This window comes from Mustelus asterias, chromosome 10 (genome assembly GCF_964213995.1).
Source record: "Mustelus asterias chromosome 10, sMusAst1.hap1.1, whole genome shotgun sequence".
Taxonomy (NCBI): domain Eukaryota; kingdom Metazoa; phylum Chordata; class Chondrichthyes; order Carcharhiniformes; family Triakidae; genus Mustelus; species Mustelus asterias.
The window spans coordinates 351125-375186 of record NC_135810.1 but is presented as its reverse complement, the minus strand read 5'-3'; the positions used below and the strand labels follow the sequence as shown (position 1 = coordinate 375186).

The 24062-nt window shown below is 45.0% G+C and overlaps 1 protein-coding gene across 1 annotated transcript in view; it reads right to left on the bottom strand.

Annotated features, from left to right (window-relative positions):
• The window catches only part of tubgcp3 (tubulin gamma complex component 3), a 143857-nt gene that overhangs the window by 20727 nt on the left and 99068 nt on the right, over window positions 1-24062 (bottom strand). Inside the window, exons 14-16 of the mRNA XM_078222718.1 lie at window positions 7899-7987; window positions 4466-4597; window positions 875-1015 (exon numbers count right to left, since the gene is read on the bottom strand). Coding sequence (XP_078078844.1) covers window positions 875-1015; window positions 4466-4597; window positions 7899-7987 — 362 coding nt within the window. The remainder of the gene's footprint in view (window positions 1-874; window positions 1016-4465; window positions 4598-7898; window positions 7988-24062) is intronic.

Below are 24062 nucleotides of genomic sequence, written 5' to 3'. Positions count from 1 at the left end.
TGTGTCTTTATATGCCCTGTTTGTGAACAGAATTCCCACTCACCTGAAGAAGGGGCTTGGAGCTCCGAAAGCTTGTGTGGCTTTTGCTACCAAATAAACCTGTTGGACTTTAACCTGGTGTTGTTAAACTTCTTACGTTGTTAAAAGAAGCCAGGAAAGAAACTGTGGAGGATCTGACTATCATTTTCCAATCTTCATTGGACACAGACGAGCTGCTGGAGGATTGGAGGTCTGTACCCATTGTTTAAAAAGTTAGACCGAATAATTACAGGTCAGTCAGCCTGATCTCGGTAGTGAGCAAATCTTTTTGGAATCGATTCTGAGGATAAATGTCACTGCGGAAGGACTAGTCAAGGACAGACAGCATGGATTTCTTAAGGGAAGGTTGTATCTGACAAACTTGATTCATTTTTTTGAGGAAATAACAAGGAGGATTGATGAGAGTAATGCTGTTGATGTGGATTTTAGCAACGCTTTTGACAAGGCCCCACATGGCAGACAGGTTAAAAAAGATAAAAGTCCTAGTCTAGATGTGTACCTGCAGGGCTATGGACCAAATACCAGAAAGTGGGATTAGGCTGGGTTACTTGTTTATCAGCTAGCACAGACATGATGGGCCAAATGGCCTCTTTCTGTATCATAAACCTGTGATGATTTCATAGTGACTACACTTCAAAATATTTCAGTAACTGTCAAGTATTTTGTATATCTGAAGATGAAAGTTGCTGTATGAATTTAAACAATCCAACCCTTATTTATAGATCCTGCTATATCTTGAAAAGCAGCTGTGTATCCTTGCTTATTGTACAGCCAGCTGTTTGTAGTCCCTGGTTCTATGAAACACAAAAAGCTCTTAACAAAGTACCCATCATACCTCTGCCTGCCGCGCCTTCTTGATCTCTGCATAACGCAGCCGGTGATGTAGCTCCTCCAGAGCCGAGCGGTACATGGAATCCTGAGCACTCTGAAACTCTAGGATTCGATCAAACAGAGCTCGAAGTTGCGTTAGCAGTTCCTTGAAAGAACACAAATAGGCAACTATTAACAGGGCAATTAGGGATGGCCAATAAATGCTGGCCTAGCCAGCGACACCCACAACCTATAGGCTGAATTACCTACTCCTGCTCCCAATTCCTATGTTCCTGTAAATTAATTTTAAAAAGACCCTTGCCAATCAGAATAGTGCAGCTCTGTACAAGACCTCCACACTGCAGCATGAGACTCAGCACAAAAGGACAGTGCTTTCACTTTCTCCCCATCACCCACAGGATGATCAGGTGATTCACAGGGTAGTCTCCTGACTCAGCGACCTTTGCCCTTGGAGTTCATGAATTGTGAACTTGAGTGCAAATTGTTTAACAGATTTGTATTTGTGAGCAGCATGATATGATCAGCATTCAGGAGTTCACACCTCAGCAGTAATTGTATCTGACACTTGTTCCATGTAACAAGCTTGCCCGATTTAAATTTGTACATTTCTTCCATAATCCTTAGATTAGAATGAGTTTATGCAGCAGTCTGATACAATTGAAGTGTTTGCTAGGGCTTTGCAGAGGACAGTTAATAATCAACACATTGCTGTAGTTCTGGAGTCACAAGTGGGCCAGACAGGGTAAGCAGAGCATTAGTGAATCAGATGGGATTTGACAGTAATCCAGCATTTCATTCCAAAATTATTAATAAATTGAATTTAAATTCACCCAGTTGCCATGATGGTATTTGAACTCAAGTCGCAAAAGCATTAGTCCATGTCTCTGGATTACTAGTTCAATAACATTGCCACTGTGCTACCTTTTCCACACTGCTGCAGCTCGCTAAGGTTCCTTAGACAACATCTTTCAAACATGCAACCTCTACCACCGAGAAAACATCATTTGAAAAATAATAATTTACGGGATGTGGGCATCGCTGGCTAGGCCAGTATTTATTGCCCATCCCTAGTCACCCTTGAGAAGGTGATGGTGAGATGCCTTCTTGAACCGCTGCAGTCTTGAAGTGTAGTGCTATTAGGGGGGGTGGGGGGAGGGGAGTTCCAGGATTTTGACCCAGCAACAGTGATGGAACGGCAATATATTTCCAAGTCGGGATGATGAATGACTTGGAGGGAAACTCCAGATGGCGGTGTTCCCAGATATCTGCTGCCCTTGTTCTTTTAGCTGGCAGTGGACATGGGCTTGGAAGGTGCTGTCTAAGGAACCTTGGTGAGTTCCTGCATTGCATCTTGTAGATGGTACACACTGCTGCCACTGCTCTTCAGTGTTGGATGGATTGAGTGTTTGTGGAAGGGATAGCAACCAAGCAGGCTGCTTTGTCCTGGATAGCATCAAGCTTCTCGAATATTGTTGGAGCTGCATTCATCCAGGCAAGGGGAGGTTATTCCATTACACTCCTGACTTGTGTCTTGTTGTTGGTGGATTGACTCCCCACAGTCTGGCGGTGGGTTACTCACTACAGTATTCCTAGTCTTTGACCTGCTTTTGTAGCCAAAGTATTTATATGGCTAGTCCAATTCAGTTTCTGGTCAATGGTAACCCCCAGGATATGGATAGTGGGGGACTTAGCAATGGTGATACCAATGAAAGTCAAGGGGCAGAAATGTCATTGTGTGGCACAAATGTAATTGCCACTTGTCAGCCCAAGCAGGGATCATTAATACCAGCATGTTAGGCTGGGTACTATTTAACGGTCAAGGAGTGTTGAAGCTAGTAATTGTAGGTTAATTAGTTAAGCACATTACTGGATGTATATAAGGTGAAACAGTGACCTCCCCACCCCAAACAACATTTTGATTTAGTTTTGATAAGTTTCCTTTAAGACTTTTGTCCTTTAGTTATAGTGCATCTTTAAGGGACTTTACCCTTAATTTGGTTAATTTGACCTTTATTTAATTGCTCTGCTCAAAAGACTATAAAGGAGTACAAGTGTAATGGGGGTTGGAGTTCTATATCATTGGGAATAAAGTTATTTCTGGGAGAAGTCAAAAGTTGGTTTCTTTATTACCAACTAGCCATTGGAATTTAACACAGCAAGCTTCCCCCAACAGCCATACATCACCCCGTGTTGTAACAACATTGCAGTTCCTTCAGTGTCACTGAGTCAAAATCCTAGAACTCCTTCCATAACAGCATTGTGGATGTACCTGCATCAGTTGGCCTTACCAGCTACGCCAAATCCCACAAATGAATCGATCAAAAACAATAGACCTTGGTGCCAGGGTCAGGGACGTCACTGAACAATTGCAGGGCATTTTGAAGGTTGAGGGCAAACAGATATAGGTAGAAAAAGGGATGAGGTCCCGCAAGCAGAATTTAGTGAGCTAGGAAGTAGATTAAAAAACAGGACCCAGAAGGTAGTAATCTCTGGATTACTTCTGGTGACATATACTAGTGAGTATAGAAATAGGTTAGTTCAGATGAATGTGGAGAGATGGTGCAGGAGGGGGGGATTTAATGCAAGAAGTCTGATGAACAAGGCAGATGAGTTGAGTGCACAAATTAAAATCACGGTTATGATGTCATTGGCCGGCGCAGACGTGATGGGCCTTTTCTGTGCTGCAGAATTCTATGACCTTGAAGTCTCATTACTATAAAAACAAGCCCAACTTCCTGAACATAGAACATAGAAAGCCACAGCACAAACAGGCCCTTCGGCCCACAGGTTGCGCCGATCACATCCCCACCTCTAGGCCTATCTATAGCCCTCAATCCCATTAAATCCCATGTACTCATCCAGAAGTCTCTTAAAAGACCCCAACGAGTTTGCCTCCACCACCACCGACGTCAGCCGATTCCACTCACCCACCACCCTCTGAGTGAAAAACTTACCCCTGACATCCCCCCTGTACCTACCCCCCAGCACCTTAAACCTGTGTCCTCTCGTAGCAACCATTTCAGCCCTTGGAAATAGCCTCTGAGAGTCTACCCTATCCAGACCTCTCAACATCTTGTAAACCTCTATCAGGTCACCTCTCATCCTTCGTCTCTCCAGGGAGAAGAGACCAAGCTCCCTCAACCTATCCTCATAAGGCATGCCCCCCAATCCCGGCAACATCCTTGTAAATCTCCTCTGCACCCTTTCAATGGCTTCAACATCTTTCCTGTAATGAGGTGACCAGAACTGCGCGCAGTACTCCAAGTGGGGTCTAACCAGGGTCCTATAAAGCTGCAGCATTATCTCCCGACTCCTAAACTCAATCCCTCGATTAATGAAGGCCAGTACGCCGTACGCCTTCTTGACCGCATCCTCCACCTGCGAGGCCGATTTAAGAGTCCTATGGACCCGGACCCCAAGGTCCTTCTGATCCTCTACACTGCTAAGAATGGTACCCTTCATATTATACTGCTGCTTCATCCCATTGGATCTGCCAAAATGGATCACCACACACTTATCCGGGTTGAAGAACCTTCACTCTTTAGAGACTGGTATACTTACTTAAATCAACCAGGGTCAATCTCAAACCACTTACTTCAGAGTTACTATCCAGCAAACACTGAGAGATTATTGTGTTGAGAAAAGTTTCATGAGCAGCAGTGATGTGATCAAGATCCTGGGCTTGCTGCATCTTATTCCAAAGCTCATCCCAGGAACATTCCAATACCTGCAAAAGACAGAACTTACCTCAATTATCCTGGAAATACATCCCCACTACCTCAAGTTCCCAACTTAGAAAGGGTGGCTGACTTCTCATCTCTATGCACTGCCTCTTTGCAAAACTGGGATCAAGTTTCCTTACAACCTGGGCCCCTGTTGACAGTTCCGCACTACCATGCATTCTGCTGTAAGTCCTCCAATCCCAAACTGCTATTAGTCCTATTAGTTATGTGCAGCATGGTGGCACAGTGGTTAGCACTGCTGCCTCACAGCCCCAGGGATCCGGGTTCAGTTCCCGGCTTGGGTCACTATTTGTGCGGAGTCTGCACGTTCTCCCCATGTCTGCAGGGGTTTCCACCGGATACTCCGATTTCCTCCCACAGTCCGGAAGACATGCTGGTTAGGTGCATTGGTAATGCTAAATTCTCCCTCAGTGTACTCGAACAGGCATCAGAATATGGCGACTGGGGGACTTTCACAGTAACTTCATTGTAATGTTAAGGTAAGCCTACTTGTGACTAATAAATATACTTAAAACTTAAAAACTTAGTTCCACTTTGTACTGTTTTCAGCCTCATGACAGTGACCAAAGCTGGATCAAGGTGGATTTTCCTCAAACATTTGCTGTTGTTTTGTTGAATGTTCTCTGGCCTTTTTCCTGCTGCTGTAACGTATAGCAATCTATTTTCTGCACAATAAACAAATACAATGAGACTTGAGAGTTTAATTCCGATAGCAGAACTTAACACTGGAATCGCACAAGATAGTTGAATCCCCTCATTTCAGAGTTTGCACCTGAGCTCCACAATTGTGGACTGAGTTCAGAGGTGCAATGGTCCCCTAAATTGTTTCCCAACTCCGTTCTTCCTTCTTTGCCAAAGAAAGTTCAAGATCAAAGGAGAGTGGGAAGAAAATGGAAGAGTTCCTGGGGGTCATTAACAAAAGAAACAAAAGGGAAAGACTCTTAATACTGTGGAAGATCAGAAGGACCTTGGGGTCCGGGTCCAAAGGACTCTAAAATCGGCCCCGCAGGTGGAGGAGGTGGTTAAGAAGGCGTATGGTGTGCTGGCCTTTATCAATCGAGGAATTGAGTTTAGGAGTCCAGGGACAATGATGCAGCTATATAAGACCCTCGTCAGACCCCACTTGGAGTACTGTGTTCAGTTCTGGTCGCCTCATTACAGGAAGGATGTGGAAAAGATTGAAAGGGTGCAGAGGCGATTAACAAGGATGTTGCCTGGATTGAGTGGCATGCCTTGAGGATAGGCTGAGGGAGCTCGGTCTTTTCTCCTTGGAGAGACGTAGGATGAGAGGTGACCTAATAGAGGTATATAAGGTGTTGAGAGGCATAGATCGGGTGGACTCTCAGAGGCTTTTTCCCAGGGTGGAAATGGCTGCTACGAGAGGACACAGGTTTAAGGTGCTGGGGTGTAGGTACAGGGGAAATGTTAGGGGGAAGTTTTTCACACAGAGGGTGGTGGGCGAGTGGAATCGGCTGCCGTCAGTGGTGGTGGAGGCAAACTCAATAGAGTCTTTTAAGAGACTCCTGGATGAGTACATGGGACTTAATAAGATGGAGGGTAATAGGTAGGCCTAAAAGGTAGGGATATGTTCGGCACAACTTGTGGGGCCAAAGAGCCTGTTTTGTGCTGTAGTTTTCTATGTTTCTAAACTCTTAATACAATTGGAAAAATGAATTACATAAAAGTTCTTCAATTATCTTGAAACACTGTGGACATGTACTGACTACAAGTGTGGAAACATCTGGTTTCCTATTCCCAAGTCATACACAGCATTTCATCTTAGCCTGAGGTGCAATGCAATCAGCTGGCTACTTACAGATGGTACTTTCACACCAAGTGTTTGGAACAGGAGCATTTTCACAAGGAGCTAAGACAGAGTCTCAAATATTATTTGCAATAGAACTGGTTAGGACTTGAAAAGGAAGGACATAGAAAAGGATTTGGGATAAGGGCAGGGAAAACAGATTTAAATTAACTGTTCCGACTGAAGAGTTAGCAAAGGTGCATGCAGAACAGGCTGAATAGTCACCTGCAATTTCTGTGATTTGCTCTGATCTCACCAAAGTGAGATATCTGTAGAGCTTTAAGAGTGTGATTATGGTGCTGGGGATGCATGCCTAGAATGAAAACTTCTGTAGTTTATCTTCAATTTGCACTCTATATGAAAGCGGTATGCACAGGATACCAAGGAATGAGTGCCACCAGATTGTGTACTGAGAACAGCAGGGAATGAGTACATAAGAACTAGGAGTAGGCAATTCAGCCCCTCGAACCTGCTCCAGCATTCAATACTATCAGAGCTGATCTCATCTCGGCCTGAACTGCACTTTCCTGCCCGCTCCCCATAATCCTACGTCCCGCTACTAATTAAAAACCTATCCATCTCCTGCTTAAATTTGTTTAATGTTTCAGCATCCACTGCATTCAGGATAGAGAATTCTACAGATTCATGACCCTTCAAGTAAAGTAATTCGTCCTCATTTCGGTTTTAAATCTGCCATCCCTCAGCCTAAAACTATGGACTCTTGTTCTAGAATCTCCAACAAGGGAAAACATCTGCTCTACATCTACCCTGTCAATCTCTTTTAGTACCTTATAAATCTCAATTAGATATATTGCTGGACAGTCTGTGTACTGAAAGCAGTGAGGGAATTAGCACAGAGACCATCCAATAGCACTAACTCCTTCACTCTTTTAGCACAGACCATCCAGTAACTCCTTCCCGCTCTCAGTAAACAGAACGTCAATGGCAGGAAGAACATTGAGGGAGTGAGTGCTACCAGACTTTCTGGTTACTGTCAGCACTGAGAGTTACAAATTGATCGGTTACCTTTTCTTGAAGGCAGTAAATAGCAATTCTCAGTGATTACATTAGAGTGGGGGGTAGGGGAGAGAGAGAAAGAGAGAACAGTATTACAGCTGTTGTCAGTCATACTGGTGACTATATAGGAAAGGAGGTGAATGCACCCTCATTGCTGTTGGTATCAGTAACACCAATAAGGCAACAGCATCATGCAGTGTTGACGATATGATTACAACGTGTGCAGGAGAGGAGTGAATAATAGATGGTCGTGGTCTTACATTACCCATTAATAAAAGATTACTTTGTGGAGCAGTCAAAAACCTCCTACTTTAATGTAAAATGTCACATTAAATTTGACATGTCGTTTGCAAAGTGGTGGAAATATAATTCTTGAGAAAAACATTGAGAATAGTGGCAGTATATTTTAAAACAAACTTAATTCAGTAACAAGATTACAGCTTTTGGATCCTTGTTGGGCATACCTCGAAAGTGATGTAATACTGCATCTGGTGCACAAAGTGCACCATTTCCGATGCTAGGGTATGACACTGGTGCAACACCCCTGACAACTCTGAGGGAGAAAACAAAAAGGAATAAACTTTACAACAGTGCAAGAACATTTAGATCTTAAGACATCAGGGTTAAGGGAAAGCAATCTGATACTTGATTGCAAATCAATTTTCTTTTTTAGGAGGATCAATTTTTCATGAGGCAATGAAGCAACTGACAAGTAGTTACCATTAATTTCATGCATTAATTCTTAAATAGCCTGTACTGACAGAAGCTTTTTAAAAAGTCATGGGGTTAAATATAAACCAGAAAAGTACTGCTAACTCATCAGTTAAAGTTACATGGGCTAACAAAATCCACAACAGTTACTTCTTCAATCCAATCCAGTGGTATGCAAATCAGCTCCAAAAGTTAGATAAAATATCTTAAACACTGGCTCTCGAAACACCGGGGTTCAATATTATACCTGTCACTCTTACTCTGTGAATAGTGAACTTTCTATCTATTTGACAATCAATCACGTAAGAGATATGGATAAAACTCTCACTCTTGCCATCGGCATCTGAAGCCCCACCCCACAGTGTGTGCCAGTCAGAGCAAGAACGTGGGAAGAGGATTAGGTCCTTTAGCCTGTTCCATCATTCAATGAGATCATAACTGATCTGAACAAGCCCGCGCCGCTCCCTGGTCCAAACTAGACCATTCTTTTGTATCCCTCCATTCCCACTCCGTTCATGTGGCTATCTAGATAAGTCTTAAACGTTCCCAGTGTGTCCGCATCCACCACCTTGCCCGGGAGCGCATTCCAGGCCCCCACCACCCTCTGTGTAAAATACATCCTTCTGATATCCGTGTTAAACCTCCCCCCCCTTGAACCTATGACCCCTCGTGAACGTCACCACCGATCTGGGAAAAAGCTTCCCACCGTTCACCCTATCTATGCCTTTCATAATTTTATACACCTCTATTAGGTCACGCCTCATCCTCCGTCTTTCCAGGGAGAACAACCCCAGTTTACCCAATCTCTCCTCATAACTAAGCCCTTCCATACCAGGCAACATCCTGGTAAACCTCCTCTGCACTCTCTCTAAAGCCTCCACGTCCTTCCGGTTGTGTGGTGACCAGAACTGGACGCAGTATTCCAAATGCGACCGAACCAACGTTCTATACAACTGCAACATCAGACCCCAACTTTTATACTCTATGCCCCGTCTTATAAAGGCAAGCATGCCATATGCCTTATTCACTACCTTCTCCACCTGTGACGTCACCTTCAAGGATCTGTGGACTTGCACACCCAGGTCCCTCTGCGTATCTACACCCTTTATGGTTCTGCCATTTATCGTATAGCTCCCCCCTACATTAGTTCTACCAAAATGCATCACTTCGCATTCATCTGCCATTTCTTTGCCCAAATCTCCAGCCTATCTATATCCTTCTGTAGCCTCTGACAATGTTCCTCACTATCTGCAAGTCCAGCCATTTTCGTGTCGTCCGCAAACTTACTGATCAGCCCAGTTACAACTTCGTCCAGATCGTTTAAATAAATCACAAACAGCAGAGGTCCCAATACAGAGCCCTGCGGAACACCACTAGCTACAGGCATCCAGCCGGAAAAAGACCCTTCCACTACCACCCTCTGTCTTCTGTGACCAAGCCAGTTCTCCACCCATCTAGCCACCTCCCCCTTTATCCCATGAGATCCAACCTTTTTCACCAGCCTACCATGAGGGACTTTGTCAAACGCTTTACTAAAGTCCATATAGACGACATCCACGGCCCTTTCCTCGTCAACCATTCTAGTCACTTCTTCAAAAAACTCCACCAGGTTAGTGAGGCATGACCTCCCTCTCACAAAACCATGCTGACTATCGTTAATGAGTTTATTCCTTTCTAAATGCGCATACATCCTATCTCTAAGAATCCTCTCCAACAACTTCCCCACCACGGACGTCAAGCTCACCGGCCTATAATTTCCCGGGTTATCCTTCCTACCCTTCTTAAATAATGGGACCACATTAGCTATCCTCCAGTCCTCTGGGACCTCACCTGTGTCCAGTGACGAGACAAAGATTTGCGTCAGAGGCCCAGCGATTTCATCTCTCGTCTCCTTGAGCAGCCTGGGATAGATTCCATCAGGCCCTGGGGATTTGTCAGAATTTATATTCCCTAAAAAACCTAACACTTCCTCCCTTGTAATGGAGATTTTCTCTAACGGGTCAACACTCCCCTCCGAGACACTCCCAGTCAACACATCCCTCTCCTTTGTGAATACCGACGCAAAGTATTCATTTAGGATCTCCCCTACTTCTTGGGGCTCTCTGCATAATTCCCCACTTTTGTCCCTGAGAGGTCCGACTTTTTCCCTGACAACCCTTTTGTTCCTAACGTATGAATAAAATGCCTTGGGATTCTTCTTAATCCTGACTGCCAAGGACATTTCGTGACCCCTTTTTGCCCTTCTAATTCCTCGTTTGAGTTCTTTCCTACTTTCTTTGTATTCCATCAGAGCTCCCTCCGTTTTTAGCTGCCTGGACCTAACGTACGCCACTCTTTTCTTTTTGACCAATCCCTCAATTTCCCTGGTTATCCACGGTTCTCGAATCCTACCCTTCCTATCCTTTTTTACAGGCACATGCCTATCCTGCAGCCCTAACAACTGTTCCTTAAAAGACTCCCACATGCCAGATGTGGATTCACCCTCAAACAGCCTCTCCCAATCAACAGCTGCCAATTTCTGCCTAATCCCATTAAAGTTAGCCTTCTGCATCCCAACTCCACACACCCATCCCTCAATTTTCTTCAGTGTTCACCAAGGAGAGGGCCCTGTTTTTGAGGAAGAGAAGGTGTTACAGGCTAATAGGCTGGAGGAAATAGATGTTCGGAGGGAGGATGTCCTGGCAGTTTTGAATAAACTGAAGGTCGATAAGTCCCCTGGGCCTGATGAAATGTATCCTAGGATTCTTTGGGAGGCAAGGGATGAGATTGCAGAGCCTTTGGCTTTGATCTTTGGGTCATCGCTGTCCACGGGGATGGTGCCAGAGGACTGGAGAATGACGAATGTTGTTCCTCTGTTTAAGAAAAGGAATAGAAATGACCCTGGTAATTATAGACCGGTTAGTCTTACTTCGGTGGTTGGTAAATTGATGGAAAAGGTCCTTAGAGATGGGATTTAGAAAGATGCGGATTAATCCGGGATAGTCAGCACGGATTTGTGAAGGGCAAGTCGTGCCTCACAAATTTGATAGAATTTTTTGAGGAGGTAACTAAATGTGTTGATGAAGGTAGGGCAGTTGATGTCATATACATGGATTTTAGTAAGGCGTTTGATAAGGTCCCCCATGGTCGGCTTATGATGAAAGTGAGGAAGTGTGGGATAGAGGGAAAGTTGGCCGATTGGATAGGTAACTGGCTGTCTGATCGAAGACAGAGGGTGGTGGTGGATGGAAAATTTTCGCATTGGAGGCAGGTTGCTAGCGGAGTGCCGCAGGGATCAGTGCTTGGTCCTCTGCTCTTTGTGATTTTTATTAATGACTTAGAGGAGGGGGCTGAAGGGTGGATCAGTAAATTTGCTGATGACACCAAGATTGGTGGAGTAGTGGATGAGGTGGAGGGCTGTTGTAGGCTGCAAAGAGACATAGATAGGATGCAAAGCTGGGCTGAAAAATGGCAAATGGAGTTTAACCCTGATAAATGTGAGGTGATTCATTTTGGTAGGACAAATTTAAATGTGGATTACAGGGTCAAAGGTAGGGTTCTGAAGACTGTGGAGGAACAGCGAGACCTTGGGGTCCATATCCACAGATCTCTAAAGGTTGTCACTCAAGTGGATAGAGCTGTGAAGAAGGCCTATAGTGTGTTAGCTTTTATTAACAGGGGGTTGGAGTTTAAGAGCCGTGGATTATGCTGCAACTGTACAGGACCTTGGTGAGACCACATTTGGAATATTGTGTGCAGTTCTGGTCACCTCACTATAAGAAGGATGTGGAAGCGCTGGAAAGAGTGCAGAGGAGATTTACCAGGATGCTGCCTGGTTTGGAGGGTCGGTCTTATGAGGAAAGGTTGAGGGAGCTAGGGCTGTTCTCTCTGGAGCGGAGGAGGCTGAGGGGAGACTTAATAGAGGTTTATAAAATGATGAAGGGGATAGATAGAGTGAACGTTCAAAGACTATTTCCTCGGGTGGATGGAGCTATTACAAGGGAGCATAACTATAGGGTTCGTGGTGGGAGATACAGGAAGGATATCAGAGGTAGGTTCTTTACGCAGAGAGTGGTTGGGGTGTGGAATGGACTGCCTGCAGTGATAGTGGAGTCAGACACTTTAGGAACATTTAAGCGGTTATTGGATAGGCACATGGAGCACACCAGGATGATAGGGAGTGGGATAGCTTGATCTTGGTTTCAGATAAAGCTCGGCACAACATCGTGGGCCGAAGGGCCTGTTCTGTGCTGTACTGTTCTATGTAATACCTTTGGTGAACGAAAATTTTATCAATTACATATTTAAAATTAACCGATCTAGTATAATTTGCTATATCTGGATGATCATTTCAAACTTGTACCATTGCACGTAGGAGTGTTTCCTAACTTCACTCTTTACTCTAAAAGGTAGGGATATGTTTGGCACAACTTGAGGGGCCGAAGGGCCAGTTTTGTGCTGTAGTTTTCTATGTTTCACTCTTAAAAAGTATGGCTTTAATTTAGAATGTCATTCTGGTCAGTATTCTGAGACTTGATTTTGTGTCTCTATGCCCTGTTTGGGAGCGAATTTCCGCTCCGTCTGGCGGGGGAGCGGCGCTCCGAGGGCTGATGGTATTTGCTGCCAGGTAGACCTGTTGGACTTTAACCTGGTGTTGTTAAAACTCTTACTGTGTTTACCCCAGTCCAACGCCGGCATCTCCACATCATATCTAACAGAAGACAGAGGGTGGTGGTGGATGGAAAATTTTCAGACTGGAAACCGGTTACCAGTGGAGTGCCACAGGGATCAGTGCTTGGTCCTCTGCTATTTGTAATTTCTATAAACGACTTGGAGGAGGGGGCTGAATGGTGGATCAGTAAATTTGCTAATGACACCAAAATTGGAGGAGTAGTGGATGAGGTGGAGGGCTGTTGTAGGCTGCAAAGAGATATAGATAGGATGCAAAGCTGGGCTGAAAAATGGCAAATGGAGTTTAACCCTGATAAATGCGCGGTGATTCATTTTGGTAGGACAAATTTGAATGTGGATTACAGGGTCAAAGGTAGGGTTCTGAAGAATGTGGAGGAACAGAGAGATCTTGGGGTTCATATCCACAGATCTCTGAAGGTTGCCACTCAAGTGGATAGAGCCGTGAAGAAGGCCGATAGTGTGTTGTCGTTCATTAACAGGGGGTTTGAGTTTAAGAGCCGTGGGGTTATGCTGCAACTGTACAGGACCTTGGTGAGGCCACATTTGGAATATTGTGTGCAGTTCTGGTCACCTCACTATAAGAAGGATGTGGAGACACTGGAAAGAGTGCAAAGGAGATTTACCAGGATGCTGCCTGGTTTGGACGGTAGGTCTTATGAGGAAAGGTTGAGGGAACTTGGGCTTTTCTCTTTGGAGTGGAGGAGGTTGAGAGGAGACTTGATAGAGGTTTATAAGATGATGAGGGGGATAGATAAAGTGAACGTTCAAAGACTATTTCCTCGGGTGAATGGAGCGGTAACTAGGGGGCATAACTATAGGGTTCATGGTGTGAGATATAGGAAGGATGTCTGAGGTAGGTTCTTTACTCAGAGAATGGTTGGGGTGTGTAATGGACTGCCTGCAGGGATAGTGGAGTCAGAAACTTTAGGAACATTTAAGAAGCTACTGGATAGGCACATGGAGCACTTCGGGATGATAGGGAGGAAATAGCTTGATCTGGGTTTCAAACAAAGCTCGGCACAACATCGTGGGCTGAAGGGCCTGTTCTGTGCTGTACTGTTCTATGTTCTATAATATTTAGACGATAGCACCTAGTCCCAGCCTCCCCAACTGGCAGAAATAGAATCTCTCCATCTACCCTCACTTAATAGAGAGACATGGAGTCATTTTAGGGCGGCATGATGACACAGCGGTTAGCACTACTGCCTCAGTGCCAGAGACCCGGGTTTGATTCCCGGCTTGGGTCACTGTGTGTGTGGAGACTGCATGTTCTCCCCGTGTCTGCGTGGGTTTCCTCTGGGTACTCCAGTTTCCTCCCACAGTTTGAAAGACGTGCTGGTTAGGTGCATTGACCCAAACAGGCACTGGAGTGTGGCGACTAGGGGAATTTCACAGTAACTTCATTGCAGTGTTAATGTAAGCCTTACTTGTGACTAATAAATAAACTGTTTTAACTTTAACTTTAGAAACATCAAAAAACTACAGCACAAACAGGCCCTTCGGCCCCACAAGTTGTGCCGAACATATCCCTACCTTCTAGGCCTACCTATAACCCTCCATCCTATTAAGTCCCATGTACTCATCCAGGAGTCTTTTAAAAGTCCCTATTGAGTTTGCCTCCACCACCGCTGATGGGAGCTGATTCCACTTGCCCACCACCCTCTGTGTGAAAAACTTCCCCCTAACATTTCCCCTGTACCTACCCCCCAGCACCTTAAACCTGTGTCCTCTCGTAGCAGACATTTCCACCCTGGGAAAAAGCCTCTGAGAATCCACCCGATCTATTCCTCTCAACATCTTATATACCTCTATTAGGTCTCCTCTCATCCTACGTCTCTCCAAGGAGAAAAGACCGAGCTCCCTCAGCCTATCCTCATAAGGCATGCCACTCAACCCAGGCAACATCCTTGTAAATCTCCTCTGCACCCTTTCAATCTTTTCCACATCCTTCCTGTAATGAGGCGACCAGAACGGAGCACAGTACTCCAAGTGGGGTCTGACGACGGTCTTCTATAGCTGCATCATTATCCCCGGACTCCTAAACTCAATCCCTCGATTGATAAAGGCCAGCACACCATACGCCTTCTTAACCACCTCCTCCACCTGCTGGGCCGATTTTAGAGTCCTATGGACCCGGACCCCAAGGTCCTTCTGATCCTCTACAGTACTAAGAGTCTTTCCCTTAATATTGTACTCCTTCATCCCTTTTGTTTGCGGACGACACAAAAGTTTGCGGACGACACAAAATTGGCAGGACTTGCAGATAGTGAGGAGCATTGTCAGAAGCTACAGAAGGATATAGATAGGCTGGAAATGTTGGCAAAGAAATGGCAGATGGAGTTCAATCCTGATAAATGTGAAGTGATGCACTTTGGTAGAAATAATGTAGGGAGGAGCTATACGATAAATGGCAGAACCATAAAGGGTGTAGATACGCAGTGGGACCTGGGTGTGCAAGTCCACAGATCCTTGAAGGTGACGTCACAGGTGGAGAAGGTGGTGAAGAAGGCATATGGCATGCTTGCCTTTATAGGACGGGGCATAGAGTATAAAAGTTGGGGTCTGATGTTGCAGATGTATAGAACGTTGGTTCGGCCGCATTTGGAATACTGCATCCAGTTCTGGTCGCCACACTACCAGAAGGACGTGGAGGCTTTGGAGAGAGTACAGAGGAGGTTTACCAGGATGTTGCCTGGTATGGAGGGGCTTAGTTATGAGGAGAGATTGGGTAAACTGGGGTTGTTCTCCCTGGAAAGACGGAGGATGAGGGGAGACTTAATAGAGGTGTATAAAATTATGAAAGGCATAGATAGGGTGAACAGTGGGAACCTTTTCCCCAGGTCGGTGGTGACGTTCACGAGGGGTCATAGGTTCAAGGTGAAGGGGGGGGGAGGTTTAACACAGATATCAGAAGGACATATTTTACACAGAGGGTGGTGGGGGCCTGGAATGCGCTGCCAGGCAAGGTGGTGGAGGCGGACACACTGGGAACGTTTAAGACTTATCTAGATAGCCATATGAACGGAGTGGGAATGGAGGGATACAAAAGAATGGTCTAGTTTGGACCAGGGAGCGGCACGGGCTTGGAGGGCCGAAGGGCCTGTACCCGTGCTGTATTGTTCTTTGTTGACCTGCCAAAATGGACCACTACGCATTTATCTGGGTTGAAGTCCTTCTGCCACTTCTCCGCCCAGTCTTGCATCCTATCTATGTCCCTCTGTAACTTCTGACATCCCTCCAGACTATCCACAACCCCACCAACCTTTGTGTCGGCGGCAAACGTACCAACCCATCCCTCCGCTTCCTCATCCAGGTCATTTATGAAAATGACAAACAGCAAGGGTCCCAGAACAGATCCCTGGGGCACACCACTGATGACCGACCTCCATTTAGAAAAAGACCCATCTATACCCACTCTCTGCCTCCTTTGGGCAAGCCAGTTCTGGATCCACAGGGCAGCAGCACCTTGGATCCCATGCCCTCTCACTTTTTCTAGAAGCCTTGCATGGGGGACCTTATCGAACGTCTTGCTAAAATCCATATAAACCACATCTACCGCTTTCCCTTCGTCAATGTGTTTAGTCACATTTTCGAAGAACTCCACCAGGCTCGTAAGGCACGATCTGCCTTTGACAAAGCCGTGCTGAGTATTCTTGAGCATACTAAACCTCTTTAAGGCACAGAAGGTGGCAATTTGACTATTAGGTCAATGCAGGCCATAGGGCAATCCAGTCATATAGAAACAAAGTGGCCTACTCTTAATTTGTACGTCCGTATGAAGCTAAAGATCACATATACTTTGCTAACCACCCTCTCAATATGTCCTGCTACCTTCAAAGATGGGTGCATATACATCCTCAGCACTCTCTGCCCCTGCACACTCTTTAGAACTGTGTCACCATTAAGTCTATACTATCCTTATCCTTTCTGCCAAAATACATCACCTCACTCTGCTCCTGAAGTGGGAGATTTCTAACTAGTTAATAAGGTTTTTCGACAGTATACCTTAAGGCACTGACAGGACTACCAGTGAAGAGTTAAATGATTCTTAAAACAAGTTAATAAGCTAATGAGAAAATAGTTTACACACATGAATGCAGTAAGAGAATTAAACAAGTAAATATGATTCTAAAACATATATGCTGATATTTTAAAGGTATTTTAAGTATTGTATGAATCATTGTCCACTTTAGCCGAAGGCAAGTTACTGTAAGGTGTGATGGGAAAGATGAATAGTTCAGAACCAAAGGCCTCGGAACCCTATAGTTAGCAAAATGCATATCAAAAAATTTCTTATGTGGGAACACATATCACAACTTTATGAATAGGTTTATTCATTGTCTAGACCCAGGATAGATACGTGCCTGGACACAGGATCACATGTCTATCCAGTCTGGCAATGATCCGGTGAGAACATTCACTTTGACCCCTATGGTGAGCTTCCAGAGTAACCTGGCAACAGGGAAGGGACTTTAGCCAAGATGGGAGTTAGCGTCCGGATTTATTGGATGAATGAGATATAATTATGCTGGATGGTACATGCAGTTTGCTGAGGCGCTTGACAGGGATTTATGTTGTTTGTATACTAAATGTAATTGATTTTAAGGTAATGTAAAATGGGAATGATTGATAAGAAAAACTATAGTTGATCTGTTTTTGATTGTATATGTCAGATTTATCAGAGAGGTTCTGTCGCTCGATCTCAGAGCTACTTAACCCTTTTTGTGATCTCCTTGCAGCTGCATAAACATTATATCTTTATACAGAGATATCTGCCTCGTGTGTTTTGTATCGTCTAAAGTTAAGACAGCACCGGTTATCTCGATTTAGCCCTCAACAGCTCTGTATTAAATTTCATCTGCCACTTGCCTGTCCATTCAGTTAGCCAAGACAGAAAGGAGTGCATGGATATGAGACTTTGCCTGAGTGAGACGTAGATTGAGTGAGAAGTTGGGAATTTAGGTCAGGTGAGAATTTGGTGCTCATTTTTTTACTTTTAACCTTCACCTGATGAAGGAGCAGCACTCCGAAAGCTCATGATACCAAATAAACCTGTTGGACTTTAATTTGGTGTTTTGAGACTTCTTACTGTGCCCAACCCAGTCCAACGCCGGTATCTCCACATCTTTTCTACTTTTGGTCAACCTTCAGTGGTTGGTGAGTTTACTTTCTCGTCTCCAAGCTAGCTGAGTACAACTTTCTATTATTTCATCTGTGTAAATTATTAACTAAATAAATAAGGTTGGGCAGAAATGGCTGGGCTAGTGTCGTAGCATGACTGCAGCATGTGGGAATCTGTGGAATGCACTGCAAACATATCCACAGAAAGTTCTGCAGCTGAGGCAACTTTGGCTGAGTTGCTGAGCTGGAATTTGAATTGCAGATATTGTGAGGCATCCGGGAGGGAGCGAGTTACCTGGACATTTTGTGCCATGCGACATCACTCCCCTTAGGTTAGGCAGGTCTTCAGAGTTGGTTAATGGTCAGGGACAGGAGCTTGTGATTGAGTGTCAAGCAGCTAAGAGGAATCAGCAAGTAGTGATGGAGGAACTTCAACTCATGACTTTGTCCAGCAGGTTGCTATATGTGTGGATGAGAAGGACTACAAAGGTGGAAGTGCAAACCAGCCATGGCACAATGGTGAAGGATGCCATTTAAGTGGAGGGAGCAAAGAAGAGTGTGGTACAGAGACAGTAGGAAAGAACTCAAACGGGGAGTTAGAAGGGCAAAAAGATGTCACGAGATGTTCTTGGCAGGCAGGATTAAGGAGAATCCTAAGGCATTCTATTCATACGTTAGGAACAAAAGAGTTGTCAGGGAGAAAATTGGACCTCTCAGGGACAAAGGAGGGAAATTATGCTTAGAACCCAAGGGAATAGGGGAGATCCTAAATGAATACTTTGCATCGGTATTCACGAAGGAGAGGGACGTATTAACCGGGTGTGTCTCGGAGGGAGGTGTTGACCCGTTAGAGAAAATCTCCATTACAAGGGAGGAAGTGTTAGGTTTTTTAGGGAACATTAAAACTGACAAAGCCCCAGGGCCTGATGGCATCTATCCTAGACTGCTCAGGGAGATGAGAGATGGAATTGCTAGGCCTCTGACAGAAATCTTTGTCGCTTCTTTGGAAACAGGTGAGGTCCCTGAGGATTGGAGGTCCCGTTGTTTAAGAAGGGTAGCAGGGATAACCCGGGAAATTATAGGCCGGTGAGCTTGATGTCTGTGATAGGGAAGTTGTTGGAGAGGATTCTTAGAGACAGGATGTATGTGCATTTAGAACGGAACAATCTCATTAGTGACAGACAGCATGGTTTTGTAAGAGGGAGGTCGTGCCTTACAAATTTGGAGGAGTTTTTTGAGGAAGTGACAAAAACGGTTGACGAAGGAAGGGCCGTGGATGTCGTCTATATGGATTTCAGTAAGGCATTTGACAAAGTCCCACATGGCAGGTTGGTTAAAAAGGTTAAGGCTCATGGGATACAAGGAGAACTGGCTTGGCCATAGGAACCAGAGGGTAGCGGTCGAAGGGTCTTTTTCCAGCTGGAGGTCTGTGACCAGTGGTGTTCCGCAGGGCTCTGTACTGGGACCTCCGCTATTTGTGATATATATAAATGATTTGGAAGAAGGTGTAACTGGTGTTATCAGCAAGTTTGCGGATGACACTAAGATGGCTGGACTTGCAGATAGCGATGAGCATTGTCGGGCAATACAGTAAGATATAGATAGGCTGGAAAATTGGGCGGAGAGGTGGCAGATGGAATTTAATCCAGATAAATGTGAAGTGATGCATTTTGGAAGAAATAATGTAGGGAGGAGTTATACAATAAATGGCAGAGCCATCAAGAGTATAGAAACACAGAGGGACCTAGGTGTGCAAGTCCACAAATCCTTGAAGGTGGCCACACAGGTGGAGAAGGTGGTGAAGAAGGCATATGGTATGCTTGCCTTTACAGGACGGGGTTTAGAGTATAAAAGCTGGAATCTGATGATGCAGCTGTATAGAACGCTAGTTAGGCCACATTTGGAGTACTGCGTCCAGTTCTGGTCACCGCACTACCAGAAGGACGTGGAGGCGTTAGAGAGAGTGCAGAGAAGGTTTACCAGGATGTTGCCTGGTATGGACGGTCTTAGCTATGAGGAGAGATTGGGTAAACTGGGGTTGTTCTCCCTGGAAAGATGGAGAATGAGGGGAGAGCTAATAGAGGTGTACAAGATTATGAAGGGGATAGATAGGGTGATAGATAGGAAGCTTTTTCCCAGATCAGAAGTGACGATCACGAGGGGTCACAGGCTCAAGGTGAGAGGGGCGAAGTATACTCAGATATTAGAGGGATGTTTTTTTTTTTACACAGGGGGTGGTGGGGGCCTGGAATGCGCTGCCAATTAGGTTGGTGGAGGCAGACACGCTGACATCGTTTAAGACTTACCTGGATAGTCACATGAGCAGCCTGGGAATGGAGGGATACAAACGATTGGTCTAGTTGGACCAAGGAGCGGCACAGGCTTGGAGGGCCGAAGGGCCTGTTTCCTGTGCTGTACTGTTCTTTGTTCTTTGGTAGTGACAGGGGATAGTATAGTCAGGGGGATAGATACAGCTCTCTGCGGTCAAGACTATTAATCTAGACAGCTGTGTTGCCCGCTGTTTGGGACATCTGATCAGTGCCAGAGGGGAACATGCAGTGGGAGGGAGAGGATCCAGTGGTTGTGGTCCACATAAGTACCAATGACATAGCTAAGACTAGGGAAGAGGTTCTGCATAGAGGGTAAATTAAAAAGCAGAACCTCAAAAGACAAGCCATGTACAAATTCACATATGGTAAATAAAATTGGGGAAATGAATGCGTGGTTCAAAGATTGGTGTGGGAGACAGACAACATCTTTCCCTTCATCGTCCTTGTCTCTACAGCAAAAAGATTTAGTTAGGTTAATTGAGCATGATTTGCCTTTTACAATTTGTGCTAACTCTCCTTAATTAACTCAAACCTGTGAATTGGATCCATGTCGGCTGGTGAAGTTAAAACTAAGACACAGCTAGTTTCTTTGCTGGAGAGAATTAATTGACTTAGTTCACAAGTACTCCAACACCCAATGTCCGAGTTTCCCCCATCTATCGTATTTTAAATACCCATCACCTGTTTAACAGCACAATTGCCATGAAACCATAACAATGTAATGAATAAGACACTGACAAAGCCTCTCCAAGCGTCTGTTGCTTTCCCCCTCTGATTATAGATGCTAAAACTTGACCCACCTCTGATATTGAAGGAACTGGCTTGAAGTAGCTTGGACTGTCCTTTCTTGAATAAATGTCACATTTGCCACTCTCCAATACTCTGGCATCTCCACCATATCTCAGGAAGACTGAAAGATTAAGGCAAGGCTTTTGGCTACCTCTTCTGCTACTTCCTTTAGTAACCTGTGGTGCAAACCATCCGGACCAGGTGACTTATCGACCCGAAGCAGAGACGACTTTTCCTGTACCACCACCTTTTCACTCTGAGCACATTTTCCACCATCTTTGCTTCTACCAATATTTTGTCTGATACCTTTGTAAACACCTTCACAAAGTACTCATTAAGCATTCTAGCCTTGTCCTTGTCCCTATAAGATCTCCTCCACCTCCTAACATGTGCTTACTATTTACATGCTGGTAAAAGATTTTTGGGTGCTCTTTTACGTTGACTGCCACCCTTTTCTCTCATTCTCTCTTGACTAGTCTTATTTTCCTCCATACCTCCCCTCGCAACCTATTGTGTTTGACCTGGTACTTACCTGAAGAAAGCATCATACACCCTCCTTAAAAACTTCAATCAAATCACACTTTAACCACCTAAATTCCTGGGAATACAATCCTAAACTGTGTGGATGTTTGAACATACTGTGTAATCAAAATGTACTATGGCTACAAGACTAGCATCTGCAGGCCCAACCTGCAGAACCACAATACCTTATCCAATTACAAATGAAGCAGGGGAGCCCATGTCCAATTAGGTTCAAGTTACGTTCTCCATTCTTTTCAACAATTGCCACAGACATCAAACTCAGTCACTCAATAAAAGCTAAATATTGCGGATGCTGGAAATCTGAAATAAAAATAAAAATGCTAGAAATACTCAGTCAGATAGCAGCTGTGGAGAGAAAAAAAGTTAACATTTCAGTTCAAGAGGACCTTTTCTGTTGAGTATTTCCAGCACTTTTGTCCTCATTCCAGTCACACTCGAAAAGTAGTTTGGCCAATCTGAGATTTCCATCTGTTGCTGCCCTCTGGTGGATTGTGAGATTATACCATCAGAAATAACAAAAAAAAATCAAAGGTCTGACCATGGGTAAAGAAAGCTCAGTCAGTCCTTTGTCGGACAATCCAACTGAACCACCTTTCAACCATGTCTCTTGATCACAGTAACGGGCAGAAACAAAGGAAAAGGCCAAACTAACACAGCTTCTTTGCAACACGATCAAATATTCAACCATGCATTTCTTCATCAAAGAACAAAGAACAATACAGCACAGGAACAGGCCCTTCGGCCCTCCAAGCCCGTGCCGCTCCCTGGTCCAAACTAGGCCATTCTTTTGTATCCCTCCATTCCCACTCCGTTCATGTGGCTATCTAGGTAAGTCTTAAACGTTCCCAGTGTGTCCGCCTCCACCACCTTGCCCGGCAGCGCATTCCAGGCCCCCACCACCATCTGTGTAAAATACGTCCTTCTGATATTCGTGTTAAACCCCGCCCCCCCCCTCACCTTGAACCTATGACCCCTCGTGAACGTCACCACCGACCTGGGAAAAAGCTTCCCACCGTTCACCCTATCTATGCCTTTCATAATTTTATACACCTCTATGAGGTCACCCCTCATCCTCCGTCTTTCCAGTGAGAACAACCCTAGTTTACCCAATCTCTCCTCAGAACTAAGCCCCTCCATACCAGGCAACATCCTGGTAAACCTCCTCTGCACTCTCTCTAAAGCCTCCACGTCCTTCTGGTAGTGTGGCGACCAGAACTGGACGCAGTATTCCAAATGCAGCCGAACCAACGTTGATACAACTGCAACATCAGACCCCAACTTTTATACTCTATGCCCCGTCCTATAAAGGCAAGCATGCCATATGCCTTATTCACTACCTTCTCCACCTGTGACGTCACCTTCAAGGATCTGTGGACTTGCACACCCAGGTCCCTCTGCGTATCTACACCCTTTATGGTTCTGCCATTTATCATATAGCTCCCCCCTACATTAGTTCTACCAAAATGCATCACTTCACATTTATCTGGATTGAACTCCATCTGCCATTTCTTTGCCCAAATTTTCAGCCTATCTATATCCTTCTGTAGCCTCTGACAATGTTCCTCACTATCTGCAAGTCCAGCCATTTTCGTGTCGTCCGCAAACTTACTGATCAGCCCAGTTACACCTTCTTCCAGATCGTTTATATAAATCACAAACAGCAGAGGTCCCAATACAGAGCCCTGCGGAACACCACTAGTAAGAAGTCTCACAACACCAGGTTAAAGTCCAACAGGTTTATTTGGTAGCAAATACCATAAGCTTTCGGAGCTCAGCTCCTTCGTCAGATGGAGTGGTCTCTGTTCTCAAACAGTGCAAACAGACACAGAAATCAAATTACAGAATACTGATTAGAATGCAAATCTCTACAGCCAGCCAGGTCTTAAATGTACAGACAATGTGGGTGGAGGGAGCATTCAACACAGGTTAAAGAGATGTGTATTGTCTCCAGACAGAACATCTAGTGAAATTCTGCAAGTCCAGGAGGCAAGCTGTGGGTGTTGTGAGACTTCTTACTGTGCTTACCCCAGTCCAACGCCGGCATCTCCACATCATGAACACCACTAGTCACAGGCATCCAGCCGGTAAAAGACCCTTCCACTACCACCCTCTGTCTTCTGTGACCAAGCCAGTTCTCCACCCATCTAGCCACCTCCCCCTTTATCCCATGAGATCCAACCTTTTGCACCAACCTACCATGAGGGGCTTTGTCCTGGATCCTACAATCAGTGGAACAGTACAATTAGACACATTTTACATTCAGCTGAATCATAGATTGACACACAACCTGGATCCTGCTGAAGGGATTGTGGTGGAGAAAACCTGACTGTACTTGTTCAAACACCAAGTGTAACAGTGACTACTGAGCAACAAGTTAAAAACACGGAGAAGGGAGTGGATCAAGAGAGACCATCGGCCTCTGCTCACTGATGGAAGCTCCAGCAAGTTAGGTTATTTCTTATC